Source organism: Canis lupus, chromosome 31, assembly GCF_003254725.2.
Source record: "Canis lupus dingo isolate Sandy chromosome 31, ASM325472v2, whole genome shotgun sequence".
Lineage (NCBI taxonomy): Eukaryota > Metazoa > Chordata > Mammalia > Carnivora > Canidae > Canis > Canis lupus.
This window is the reverse complement of record NC_064273.1, coordinates 39,526,541-39,539,392: the sequence shown is the minus strand read 5'-3', so window position 1 is coordinate 39,539,392 and position 12,852 is coordinate 39,526,541. Positions and strand designations below refer to the sequence as shown.

Genomic DNA, 12,852 nt, shown 5'->3' with positions numbered 1-12,852 from the left:
TTACAAAGGAAGCCACAGGCCCAAGGTGGTGGTGATGTGGGAACAGAGGCAGAAAGAAATGCAGGTAAGTTAAATGTCCTTCTAATCTGCAGCCCATTGACAAGTACTTGAGGGGAGCACAATATATCCTCCAGGAAGCTCCCAACTGTCTGAATCCCAATGTCTTGCTAGAAGGGAAAACAACCTTGGTTTGAAAAGAGCAAGGCCTCCAGTAACCGGAGAGTCTTCTTTAGCCGACTAAGGTCCTGTGGGAACGTCCTTTACTTCCTCCAACCCCCAAGTATCTAGCCAGTCTCCTCACAAGCCCAGGGCAGCCGCTCTTCCTGCCCTCAGGTCCTGTCCCCCACCCCGCCCCCTGGCTTTAATAAAACCACCTTTGTGCACCAAGGGCCACAGACCCCAGCAACACCACTACAAAATCAGGTCAAAGTCACTTGCCCCCAGGACAACAGACCAAGAGGTCACAGCAGTTCCAACCTCCCCAGGAGTGAAAACACTTTAAGCTACTCAATCTGGAATTTTCTGGTTGGCAGGGAGGAGGTAACCTGTCCCTCAGGGCCCTCTCCTCTCTCTGCATGAAAAGATCACCCTGCCCTTCCCCCAGGGAAAGATGGGCTTGCTGGAAACCTCCCACCTGTACAGCTCCTGAGAACATCCCTGTACTTGCTGGATGGGCTGCTCCTGATTCACAGATCACTTCACAAAGCCAATCGGACCTGCAAATTTGCCTGGCTGAGTTTTTTCTCTTAATGAAACTCACCAGTAGTGAGCGCACAAAACCACAGGCCCTCACACTCAACCCCAGTAAAAGCAGAAGCCCAGGCTCACAATCACACCTGGCTAGGTGTACCCAGCGACAAGGTGTAGCCTCCAGGGCTTTAATAAACTTTTATTTTTTCAAAGTTTCCTGATGGTTATTGCTAAAGAGTATCTTGTAGTCATAATAAGAACCACAAGATGTGGAGAACAAAGGCAAAAGATGTAGAAACAATCAAGTCTCCGTACAACATGCAGCCATTGACAAATCCTTGAGGCAGGCAGTGACCTTCTAGGAATTCAACTGCCTTAAGGTTAATACTCTGTTGGAGGCAAAAAGCAACCCCCAGGAACCTGTAAATCTCCTTTAACATATAGAAATCCCTCCAGAGACTTCCTTTATCTCTACCCCCCAAGATGTGTGTTGGCAATCATCCTTCAAACGTCTGGCCCACTGATAAACATCTAAAGGGTCTCATGAAATAACCGTATCTTCACAGCAAAGTCCTGGAAGCCTGGTTTCTAAATTCCTGAGACTTGCTCTATCCCTAATCGCTCTATCCCTAATCCTGACTAACTAATCCCTCCCTCCTCATGAACCCAGGGCAGCTCTTTCTGTTCACAAGCCCCATCCCTGTGCTTTAATAAAACCACCTTTTTTTGCACCTAAGACATCTCAAGAATTCTTTCTCAACTGTTTGCTCCCAGACCCCACATCACCCCAATATCACATCACAACCACAACACTGGTTATTGATAGGCTGAAAGGAGACCAGCAGAAAACAATGATAAGGTCAGAAAAAGAAACCAGTACTATTACGATCCAGAAAGGTCTACATTGTAGGACTATCTCAAAAAATAGTGTAAGTAGGGGAGCCTGGTCATCTCAGCTGGTAGAGCATCTGCCCCTTGATCTCAAGGTCATGAGTTTAAGCTCCACGTTGTGTGTGTGGAGCCCAGTCAAAAGAAAAAAAAAAAAAAAGTATCAATACACACCTCTACTCACAAAGGAAATAATGAACAACTCAACAACAAAACCCAATCCTATTCAAAAACTGTCAAAGGACTTGAACAGACATTTCTTCAAAGACATACAAATGGCCAATTAGCTCATGAAAAGATGCTCAACATCACTGATCATCAGGGAAATGCACATTAAAACCACGATGAGGTCTCACCTCACACCCGCTAGGATGGCGATCATAAACAGAAAACGGAAAATAAGTGCTGGCAAGGATGTGGAGAAACTGGAACGCTGTGCACGGCTGGCAAGAACATAAGGGGCAGCCGCTGTGAAGACAGTATGGCAGCTCCTCAAGACATACACAGCATCACCATCTGACCTGGCAATCCTGTTCCTAGATAGGTACACCCCCGAAGTGACAGCAGGGACTGCAACAGATACTCGTACACGGAGTAACATTATTCAGATTAGTCAAAAGGTGAAAACAACCATCTAAAGGTCCTTCAACAGATAAAGATGAAGAGATAAATACAATGTGGTATCTAAATGTAACAATATTATTCAGCCATAAAAAAAAAAACAAGAAACTTTGATTTGCCTTACATGGACAGACCCCACAGACATGATGCTGAGTGGAATAAACCAGACAGAATAAATGTTGTATGATCCCACTTACAGGAGGGCCCAAAAGTGGTCAAATTCCTAGAGACACAAAGTAGTAGAGTAGGTTCCAGGGCTGGAGGAAAGGGAAATGGGGAGCTAGTGTGTAATGGGGGCAGAGTTTCTACTTGTGATGATGAACAGTTCTAGAAGCAGTGGTGACAGTCGCACAACTGTGTGGATGGGGTTAATGCCACTGAACTGTACCCTTAAAAATGATTAAAATGGTAAATTTTGTTATGCATATTTTACCACACACACACAAAGTAATAACAAAGAAAAGATACTTTCCACATACCTGCAGAATTTGGTTATTCTTCTCCTGCAGCTGCAGAAACAAGGATTCTTTCTCTTTTTGGTAAAGGGACTGTGCTTGCGCACACTCAAGTCCATGTATCTCCTTTTCATGCAAAGCAACTTTCTTTTCACTTTCAAATTCACCCTATATAAAAGCACATTAATTAAAAACAACAAAAATGCCATTAAGCTCTAAAAATTAAGTTGTTCTATTTCTCTATTTGCTAATATATAGTTCACTCAACAAATTTTTTGAGTCCATACTGTGCCAAAAGCAGTGATCAAAAGGGACAAAGCCACTACCCACGGTGAACATGTATATCAAATGTGCTTCTCATACAAAACATAACTAAGACAGCTTTCAACCTTTCCAAAAGGTCACATTAAGCAATTACCCATCACCAGGATATCATGACCATCAGAATCCAAGATACCGAAGTTCCTTTGATTTTAAACATAAACCCTATTTCTTCCTAAATAATAGTGTTTTTTTGCAGAAGGTTCACCTAACAAATTAAAGTATATATATTTTTTAATAATAAATTACTTTTTTTTACTGGTGTTCAATTTGCCAACATACAGAACAACACCCAGTGCTCATCCCGTCAAGTGCCTACCTCAGTGCCACCCCCACCCCCCGCCCTCCTCCCCTTCTACCATCCCTAGTTCGTTTCCCAGAGTTAGGAGTCTTCATGTTAATGAGGGCAGCCTGGGTGGCTCAGCGGTTTAGCGCCCCCTTCAGTCCAGGGCGTGATCCTGGAGATTCGAGATTGAGTCCCACATGGGGCTCCCCCTGCAGGGAGCCTGCTACTCCCTCTGCCTATGTCTCTGCCTCTCTCTCTCTCTGAATGAATAAATAAATAAAATCTTTTTTTTTAAGTATATTAATGAAATAAGCTTTAAAAAAAAAAATAAAACCAGGGGATCCCTGGGTGGCTCAGCGGTTTGGCGCCTGCTTTTGGCCCAGGGAGCGATCCTGGAGTCCCGGGATCGAGTCCTGCATCGTCGGGCTCCCTGCATGGAGCCTGCTTCTCCCTCTGCCTGTGTCTCTGCCTCTCTCTCTCTCTCTCTCTCTCTCTCTGTGTGTGACTATAATAAAAAATAAATAAATAAATAAATAAATAAATAAATAAATAAATAAATAAATAAAAGCTAAGGCAGAGTAAACCGCCTGCCAGAGCACTGAAAGCATGACCCAACCAGAGCCCCTCAATAAAGAAAGAGATTATAAAATGGAACTACGGGATCTCTGAGTGGCGCAGCGGTTTGGCGCCTGCCTTTGGCCCAGGGCGCGATCCTGGAGACCCAGGATCGAATCCCACATCGGGCTCCCGGTGCATGGAGCCTGCTTCTCCCTCTGCCTGTGTCTCTGCCTCTCTCTCTCTCTCTCTCTCTGTGACTATCATAAATAAATAAAAATTAAAAAATAAAAAATAAAATAAAATAAGCAAATAAAATGGAACTAAAGAGAGATTCTGGAGCTGAAAAGTACAATGAATGAAAAATTAATTGAGAGACTCAATGGTAAATATGAATGGGTAGAAGAATCAGCAAATATGAAGACAGATCAAACAAGATTATTAAAAAAAAATCAATCAAACAAGATTATTCAGTCTGGAGAATAAAAACAAAGAATAAATTAAATAGGCTCCTGGGTGGCTCAGTCAGTTAAATGTCGGACTCTTGATTTCAGCTCAGGTCGTGATTCAAAGATTATCTCTCCCTCTGCCCCTCCCCCTGCCCAAGTGCTCTCTAAATAAATAAATAAAATCTTTTTCTTTTTTAAAGGAAAGTAAACAGAGCTTCAAAGGCCTGCGGGACACCCTCAAAGACCAACATACCCATAATGGGGGAGAGGAGAAAGGAACAGGGTAGGAAGACTCTTTGAAGATATAATGGCCAAAAACAAAAAGGGGGGTGGAGCCTTGGTGGCTCAGCCGGTTTAGCGCCACCTTCGGCCCAGGGCCCAGGGCATAACTCCCAGGGCGTGACTCCCAGGTCGTGACCCCTGGGGTCCCAGAGTCGGGACTCGGGCTCTCTGCATGGAGCCTGCTTCTCCCTTTGCCTGTGTCTCTGCCTCTCTCTCTCTCTGTCTCTCATAAATAAATAAAATCTTTAAGAAAAAAAAAAAAAGATAACGGCCAAAACCCACAACTTTGATGAGAAAATATTAATATATAAACACAAGAAGCCCAATTAGCCCCAGATAGGATAAACTCAAGAGATCCACACCAAGACACATCCCAATTAAACTGTGAAAGACTAAGAAAAAGAAGCTTGAAAGCAGCTATCCTCAACATAAAATTAATGGCTAGCTTACTTTTCAGAAACCATGGAGGCCAAAAAGCAGTAGGGTGGTAAAAATTCAGTGCTGGGGAAAAAAAAAGACTGAACCAAGAATTCTATGTCCAGGAAACTATCTTTACAAAATGAAGGAGAAGTTAAAACATTCCCAGATGAGTGAAAACTGAGAGAATTCATTACTAACAGGCCTGCCCTGAAAAGATACTGAAAGGCTAAAGTGAAAGGACACTAGACCTGAATTTGAATCCACATGAAGAAACCAAGAACGCGGTAAAAGTGACTAAACCAGTAAAGTGAAAGTCAAAATAAACAGTTTTGGTCATTGTTTTTTTCTTCTACGTGATTTTGAAAAAAAATCAATGAGCATAAATTATATGTAAATGTGGTTTGTATAATATTAACACAAAGGACAGAGAAGGGGATGAAGCTACATAGGAGAATAGATTTACAAACTATTAAATTTAAGATGGTATTAATCTGAGCTGTACCGTTATAAAGTGTTCATTATAATCCCCTGGGCAGGCACTAATAAATCAAAAAAATATATAGCAAAATAAATATCAAGGACATTCAAATGAAAAGAAAGCAGTAATGGAAAATTAGAAAAACAAAAGAGATAAATGATACATAAAAACCAAACAGCAAGTACTGATACACACTACAATATCTATAAATGTAGAAAACATTGTGCTCAGTGAAAGGAACCAAAGGCAAATAGGTACATACTGTATGATCCCACATCTATAACATCCAGAAAAGGCAAACTAACAGAAAGATTAGTGGTTGCCAGGGGCTGGGGGATGGGAAAGGCAGCTAACAGGGTGGGGGTTTCTTTTTGTGGTGATGTAAGTGTTCTGGAAGTAGACAGGAGTTATAGTTGCACAACTTGGTGAATATACTAAAACCGAAATGCATACTTAAAAATAATTTTTATGATATGCCTTAATATGTCTTAAATTATATCTTATATATAAATATCTAATATTCAATATAAAAGTATCTAAAATATATCTTAATAAAGTTGTTTTAAAAAAAAAAACAAAAACAAAATAAAGCTACATTAAAAATCATCATAAGATGGGGATCCCTGGGTGGCTCAGCGGTTTAGTGCCGCCTTCAGCCCAGGGCGTGACCTGGAGTCCCGGGATCGAGTCTCACCTCAGGCTCCCTGCATGGAGCCTGCTCTTCCTCTGCCTGTGTCTCTGCCTCTCTCCCTCTCTGCGTGTCTGTCATGAATAAATAAATAAAATCTTAAAAAAAAAATCATAAGAGAGGGTGTGCAGTGTTCACTCATCCTGCACATTCTTCCATGAAAACAGACTACTTAAAGCAAGAAAAACCTTCATGTAGCTGCTGCTGAGTCATCAGAGCAAGGCAGTAAGACTCAAACTTTCTCAGATTTAAAATATTTGATGACAACTTCTTAGCAGAAAAGGTATGCTAACCACCCAATTTAAATAGAAAAGAAATGAATGGAAATGTTGCCTAGAAAACTCTAACACCAACTATTTTAACTTTGCATATCACCATTAGTTTAGAATAAAATTCCTCATTCACTTTGCAGATGACAAAACACAGCAATAAGACAGACCACTCTTAATCCCAGTACCTTTGGCTGTAGGATTTGCTGCTCCAGGAACGGTTCTGACGGGCACTCGAGCACCTCAGGCTCCTCCTGACAGTGGAGCTGCTGTTTCCCTGTCTCCTGTCGCAGCTCGGCCAGGAGGGCTGGACGCTGGGCCTCAACCTCTGCAGGGACCGGGGCACCCTCCTTGAGCGAGGAGGAAAAGAGTCAACGCTGAGCTCTTACCTCATACTCCAGTATTTTCACTGTGATGACACACAGGAGTCAGGCTCCAGCTTACAGAACCACTCCGCAGGTCCTGGAGCCCCCTTAATCACCAGCATCAGAAAACGGGGCATGCATGGCACAGCCCTAAATTTGTACTTTCAAGTTATAGAGACTATTTCTGAATTAACTTTCTTTCTTGAAACAAATTTAACTCCAAAACCTTTAAAAAGAAGCATCCCCTGCAAATTCCAAGCTATCACACATTGCAAGGTTTCTGAAGTACTTTAATCACATTTACACCATGATTCCCCTTCTAGGGGAAAGAGGGGGTGATGCAGACCACTGACAGCTAGAAAGGAAGCTGCAGCCCTGGGGGTAACCAGGTTTGACTAGGGAGGCTAACTCCGCAAATGTCAACCACAAAGAGTGGATGAATATAGGGGAAACCCAGACGCCAACAGGCACCCCACACCAGCAGGGCCAAAGCACGGGAGCCATGCCACCGTTTCCCGAAGAAACAGACCACAGGAAATACTGCACCACTGTGGAGGACACTGGGAAAAAGACCACCAACACCCAGGGAGGGAGAGGGACCCAACCCCCACCCAGCAACCCACCAGCCAGGACAACAATCCAGCGGGACTCGGCATCACAGCCCTTTAGCCCCCAGGACGCCGGCACAGGCATTAGGAGATTCCCTCCTAGCATCTTCGGGGAGGGGTCGGGATGGCAAACCCCGCGCGTTCCCTGTGCCCATTAAATGTTCTGGTTAAGATGTGGGAGGATCACTTTCTTCAGGCAACAATCTTTCAGAGAGCAAGTCTCTGTCTGAGGTCAGGGTAGGAGCACACATGCCCCTGAGGACCACTCAGGACCACCCGCCCTCAAGTTCTGGGCACCTGTACGGGGTAGCACAGTGACCAGCAGGCTCTCGCCCCCTCTCCCCGGCCCTGGAGTCACCGCTGCAGGGAGGGCCCGGGGTGGAGGTGGGGGGGTTCTAGATGGAACCTTGGCTGGAAAGAGCAGGCCTGATGCCAAGCCCCTTCCTCACCTGCCCCAACACAGAGCTGCACTTGCTCAAGAGGATGGAAACCTGTCACTTATCTGTTACCCACCACTTTGCATCAGGAAGGATTTTACTGGCAGTTCACAGACACACACGTGTAAGGGAGCATAAGCTCGGCTAAGCGAGTAGCATACACAAGGTGCCCATCCTATGCGCACTGTGGGCGGGAGGAACGGCTCTCACTGTCCACGTGCAGTGGAAAGAGGGCAGTGGGGACACCTCACGCCTGCTGCACCCAACGCAGGCCCAGGCCTGGAGTGGGAACGTGCGAGAAAGGGCACCTGACAGACACAAAGGCCAAGGGCTCAGGAGTCAGGTGAGGCCGGCTGGAGGGTGTGCACCCAGGGAAGGCTGCAGGACGGCCGGTGCCTCTGGCATGCGTTCCCAGGCCACTCCTCCCCAGGCTGGGAAGGCACAAATCCAGTCTCCCTTGGCTCATGCAACCCTACCCCCGACCTTGAGACCTCCTCACAGATAATCACTTCTACTTCTAGCCTCGAATAAAACTCCATTTAATTTTCCATATTCTAAATGGTAAAGTCAAACGAACTAGGGGTGGTGGAAGGGGAGGTGGGCGGGGGGTGGGGGGGACTGGGTGACGGGCACTGAGGGGGGCACTTGATGGGATGAGCACTGGTTGTTATGCTCTATGTTGGCAAACTGAACACTAATAAAAAATAAATTTATAAAAAATAAATAAATAGTAAAGTCAATAGAAGGAAACGATTTTTTTTTTTTTAATTCTCAAGGTTTTTCTAAAAATCTACAGAATTCTAGGAAAAATGTCAGGTATATATGTATGTTTTTAGCCACTAAAAAAACATGACAGATACGTCTTAAAAAAAAAAACAGTAGTATTAACACAAAAGATACCAACGTCGTCGGTGCCTGGGGGCTCCATCGGGGAAGCGGCTGCCTTCAGGTCAGGGCCTTCAGCTCAGGTCATGAGCTCAGGATCCTGGGATCGAGCCCTGCGCTGGGAGTCCCCGCTCAGCGGGGAGTCTGCGTCTCCCTCTCCCTCTGCCTGCTGCTGCCCCCACCCCACTCTTGTTCTCTCCCCCAAATAAATAAAATCTCCAAAAAAGATTAAGTAAACCGACATACTAATAAAAATAAATCCAACTGAAAATGAATTAAACTATACCCAAAATGGCCTTACTATTTTCAAAAATTATCATACAATTCATAATTATCATAATTCATGTCTTAATTGAAGAAAACATGAAACTGCCTCGAGCAGCTGATCCCGGCCGTACTACAGGTAGCCCCTGCGTTCCACGACTCTGCTTAGCGTTATCGACACGGGCGACCTCTGTCCGGGACGCACACCTCTAAGAGAAGGGAACCAAGCTTCGGTTTCCAGAGAACTTTTCCAACAAGCCAACTCCCAGGGGAAGAAAGCCAATCAGCTCACAAGCCTTTGTGAAATAACTTGTGGCAAGTGACCCTGCTTTTCAAACAGGTGCAAAGATATTTGTGGCCCGGAGCAAACCTGCTGAGGAGGAACAGCGCGTCCCTGCTATTTTGGGGACAACGGCCCTGGCAAGGCTTCATGCAGGCCCAAGCCTGAGGGGGCCACGGGGGGCGCACGCGTCCACCCACAAGGATTCCAGACCACGACGGGCACTGGAGTCCCATCCTGCGTGGAGACACCGACGCCTTCCAGGCAGGAGGGGGAAGTGTTAAGCAGCATCACGGAGGCAGTAAAACGGCCCGAGGCACACAAGCTGCGCTGGAGCCGGACCGGAGCCGGACCCGAACGGCCACAGGAGGAGGCTGCACACGTGAGGGTACAAAGGAATTACTACTTAGTTTTAAAGTCAGAACAGATTGCAGTTCTGCTCCCTCGAGGGGGAAGAAACACAGACTGAAGCGTCCACAGACGAAAATGCGTGATGTCCGGGACCTGCGGCAACAGAAAGGGCAGGTGAGGGGGCACGGGTGCACGAGGACAGCACCTGCTGCCACGGGCGGCCACACAGCGCGTCGCTCAACCGTTGCCCCTCCGTCTATGCGGACACCCTCTCCAATAAAAGTGAAAATTCAACAAGTCCAAATGTTTTTGTGAAACCAGCTAGACAACAAGGCTCGCTTAAAAAGTATCAAGGGGGCAGCCTGGGTGGCTCATGGGCCGCCCGGGCGGCTTAGTGGTTTAGCGCCACCTTCAGCCCAGGGCCTGATCCTGGAGACCCGGGATCGAGTCCCGCATCGGGCTCCCTGCATGGGGCCTGCTTCTCCCTCTGCCTGTGTCTCTGCCTCTCTCTCTCTCTCTCTGTGTATGTGTGTCTCTTATGAATAAATAAATAAAATCTTTAAAAAAAAAAGGTATCGAGGGGCGCGGGGGAGAGGGCTCTGTCGGTGACGCATCTGCCTTGGGCTCAGGTCATGACCTCAGGGTCCCGGATCGAGTCCCATGGTGGGATCCCTACTCAGTGAGGGGTCTGCTTCTCCCCCTCCCTCTGCTGCTCTGCCTACTTGTGCGCTCGCTCATTCTCTCTGTTTCTCAAATAAATAAAATCTTTAAAAATAAAAATTAAAAAAAAAAAAAAACAGAAAACTACTACTCACAAGAATCTGTATCTCAATAAATTTGGACGTAACACTTCACAAAAAATACCGGGTATTTGCAAAGCGCTGTGTGTGTAGGTTCCCATCCTGTCGCTACCCTTTCACCCCCAGAAGGACGGGGAGATACGAACACATGAGTGTGAAGGGCCTCGGGGCACAGGCCATCCTGCCCAGATGCACAGGGACCCACGGACCCGCACGAGGGCCTGGCCGCGGCAGCTGCGCGGATTCGAGAGATCCCAACTGCTTCATCAGACCCCGAGCAGCAGCAGTGCGCGATCTGACATGCGGCTCACACACGCGCGAGCGCAGCTGAAAGAGCTGAAAACGAAACCAGAGCGTGCGTCAGCGCCGGAGCACCTGCCCCGGCAGGAGTGTCCTGTGTGGACCCGTGTCAGCGACACCGCGCACAGCTGTCCCTGCGGGGCCCTCTGCCTCGGGCAGGGAGGGCTCCTCCGCCACCGCTGCCTACCGGGTGCAGACCCAGACGTCACCCCGCTCACCTGCCAGACGCCCCGGCCCTCCCTCCTGGGTGGCTGCCCCCAGCTGCCCCCTGAGGGCCCCGGCTGACCCTTCCCCCAGGTAGTCCAGTCACTCCAAGCCCCCACCGGTCAGCCATCAGAGGCCTTCAGAACGCATCTGCGCCCTTGCTGCTGCCTGCAAGCTCAGGACCTTGCCCCCCAGGTGCACCGCAGGTGGACGGATCTGGACTCCCGTATGCCCCAGCTGACCTGAGGTCACGCCAACATGCTGCGGCAGGGCCCCTGGCACCTCAAAAGAGCTGTAGCTGGGGATGTCCGCAGGGCTGAGCAAGGCGGGCCCCATGGCATCCACCCCTGCTGGTGGGGCCCCTGGAGGCCCCAGGGCTAGAAGTCCTAGAGGGAGGTGGGCTCTGCACCGGGCAGTCGGGGAAACACTTGTTGGGGACGTGAGCACACGAGGAGCCCAGACGACAGCAAGCCTGGCACGTGGCATGCACGGGACGGGAGCCGGGAGACAGGGTCAGAGTGTGCTGTGGTGGGGGTCTGCAGAGCTGTGCCCCCGGGTCAGAGGGAGCACCTGGGGTGCACAGGGTGGGACCAACGTGCAGAAGGGAGACGACGGAGGCGGGGGGGCTGCCTCCATGGCAGACCAGATTGGGAGCGCTCCGACCATCTCCCCGGCACGTGGCCTGCAGGCGCCTCCATCCACCCACCACGCAGCCACCCGCCAGATAGCGGCAGATGGGACACACGGGGTAGAGACACGCAGGCCCTGACGCGCGCCTCACCTGCTGGGCTCCCTGAACCTCAGGGGGCACCGGGGCCTTCACACCCTCAAGCTGGCCCGAGCTCGTCTGCGTCCTCAGGCCCCCCTCCACAGGCGGAAGCTCCTGGCCGTGGCTCAGCGGATGCTTCTCCAGCGCCTGAGTCAGAGGCGTGGGGTGAGAAGCCTCCTTCTCCTGCAGCTGCTTCTCCAGGTCCACTCTCAGCTGCTCGAGAGCCTGCCTGTGCTCCTCCCGCATGGCCTGCACCTCGGACAGGTGACGCGACTCCAGGGACCCCAGAAGTGCCGAGTGTCTGGCTTCCAGGGCACTGATGGCAGCGGCGTGCTCTGTCTGCAACTCAGCCACACGTGCTTCTGCGAGAGCCCACCGCTCGCTCTCCACGGAGGCCTTCAGCTCCTCCACCTCGGCCCGGCGTCTGGCCTCCAGCTGCGCCGTCAAGGACAGTACGTGCTGCTGGTGTCTCTCCTGCAGGAGCCGCATGTCACAGGCGTGCTTCTCCTGGGCCTCCTGGAGGAGAGCATCCTGTTCCGCGGTGAATTTCTCTGTGAGTTCTTTACGTTCTTTTAAGAACCTGAGAGGACACGCAAGGTGAGCACGGGCAGCAAAACACAGTCACGAAAGCACCAACCTCACTCACTTTGCTCACAGTGACTCACCACTACAGTAGCCACTCACTACACCGTTGCCGTATTCCAGCTGGTCTTGCTCCCTCTGCCACAAATGGCCCGAGAGGAGGAACAAGGGGAGAGTGAAGGGGCCACGTGAAGCCAGAGGAGCTCGAGGGACAGAGCCCAGGCATCCCCCACTCACAGCCCGAAGCGGAGGACACAGATACACAGCAGGAGAGCACAGGCATGTTTCCGACAGACGTCATGGCAATGCAGAGGTGACGCGCAGCCCGGCGAGAAGGGCCACACAGGGAAGGGGCCGCACTATCGCCTGAGGCCCACCCAGACCTCGGAAAAGCTGGCTGAGAAGGAAGGGACACGAATTCCCGAGCCACAGGCAGTGCTGCCTGCAAAAGCACAGGCAAGGGGGCAGACTCCCTTCTCATCAAAGCACCAGGACCCGGAAAAAGCCTGAATCTCAACTGGGCACATGCTGCACATTCGTGACGTGCCTCTCGGTCAGTTCACGTGAAGAATAAGACGACCCTGGTTTGCTTCTCTGTGCCAAGC

General features: G+C 49.2%; 1 protein-coding gene across 1 annotated transcript in view; it reads right to left on the bottom strand.

Moving 5' to 3' along the window:
* PCNT (pericentrin) overlaps window positions 1–12,852 on the bottom strand; it is a 101,618-nt gene that overhangs the window by 54,213 nt on the left and 34,553 nt on the right. The window contains 2 exon segments of the mRNA XM_049104512.1: window positions 2,679–2,822; window positions 11,678–12,245. Of these exon segments, the coding sequence (XP_048960469.1) occupies window positions 2,679–2,822; window positions 11,678–12,245 (712 nt within the window).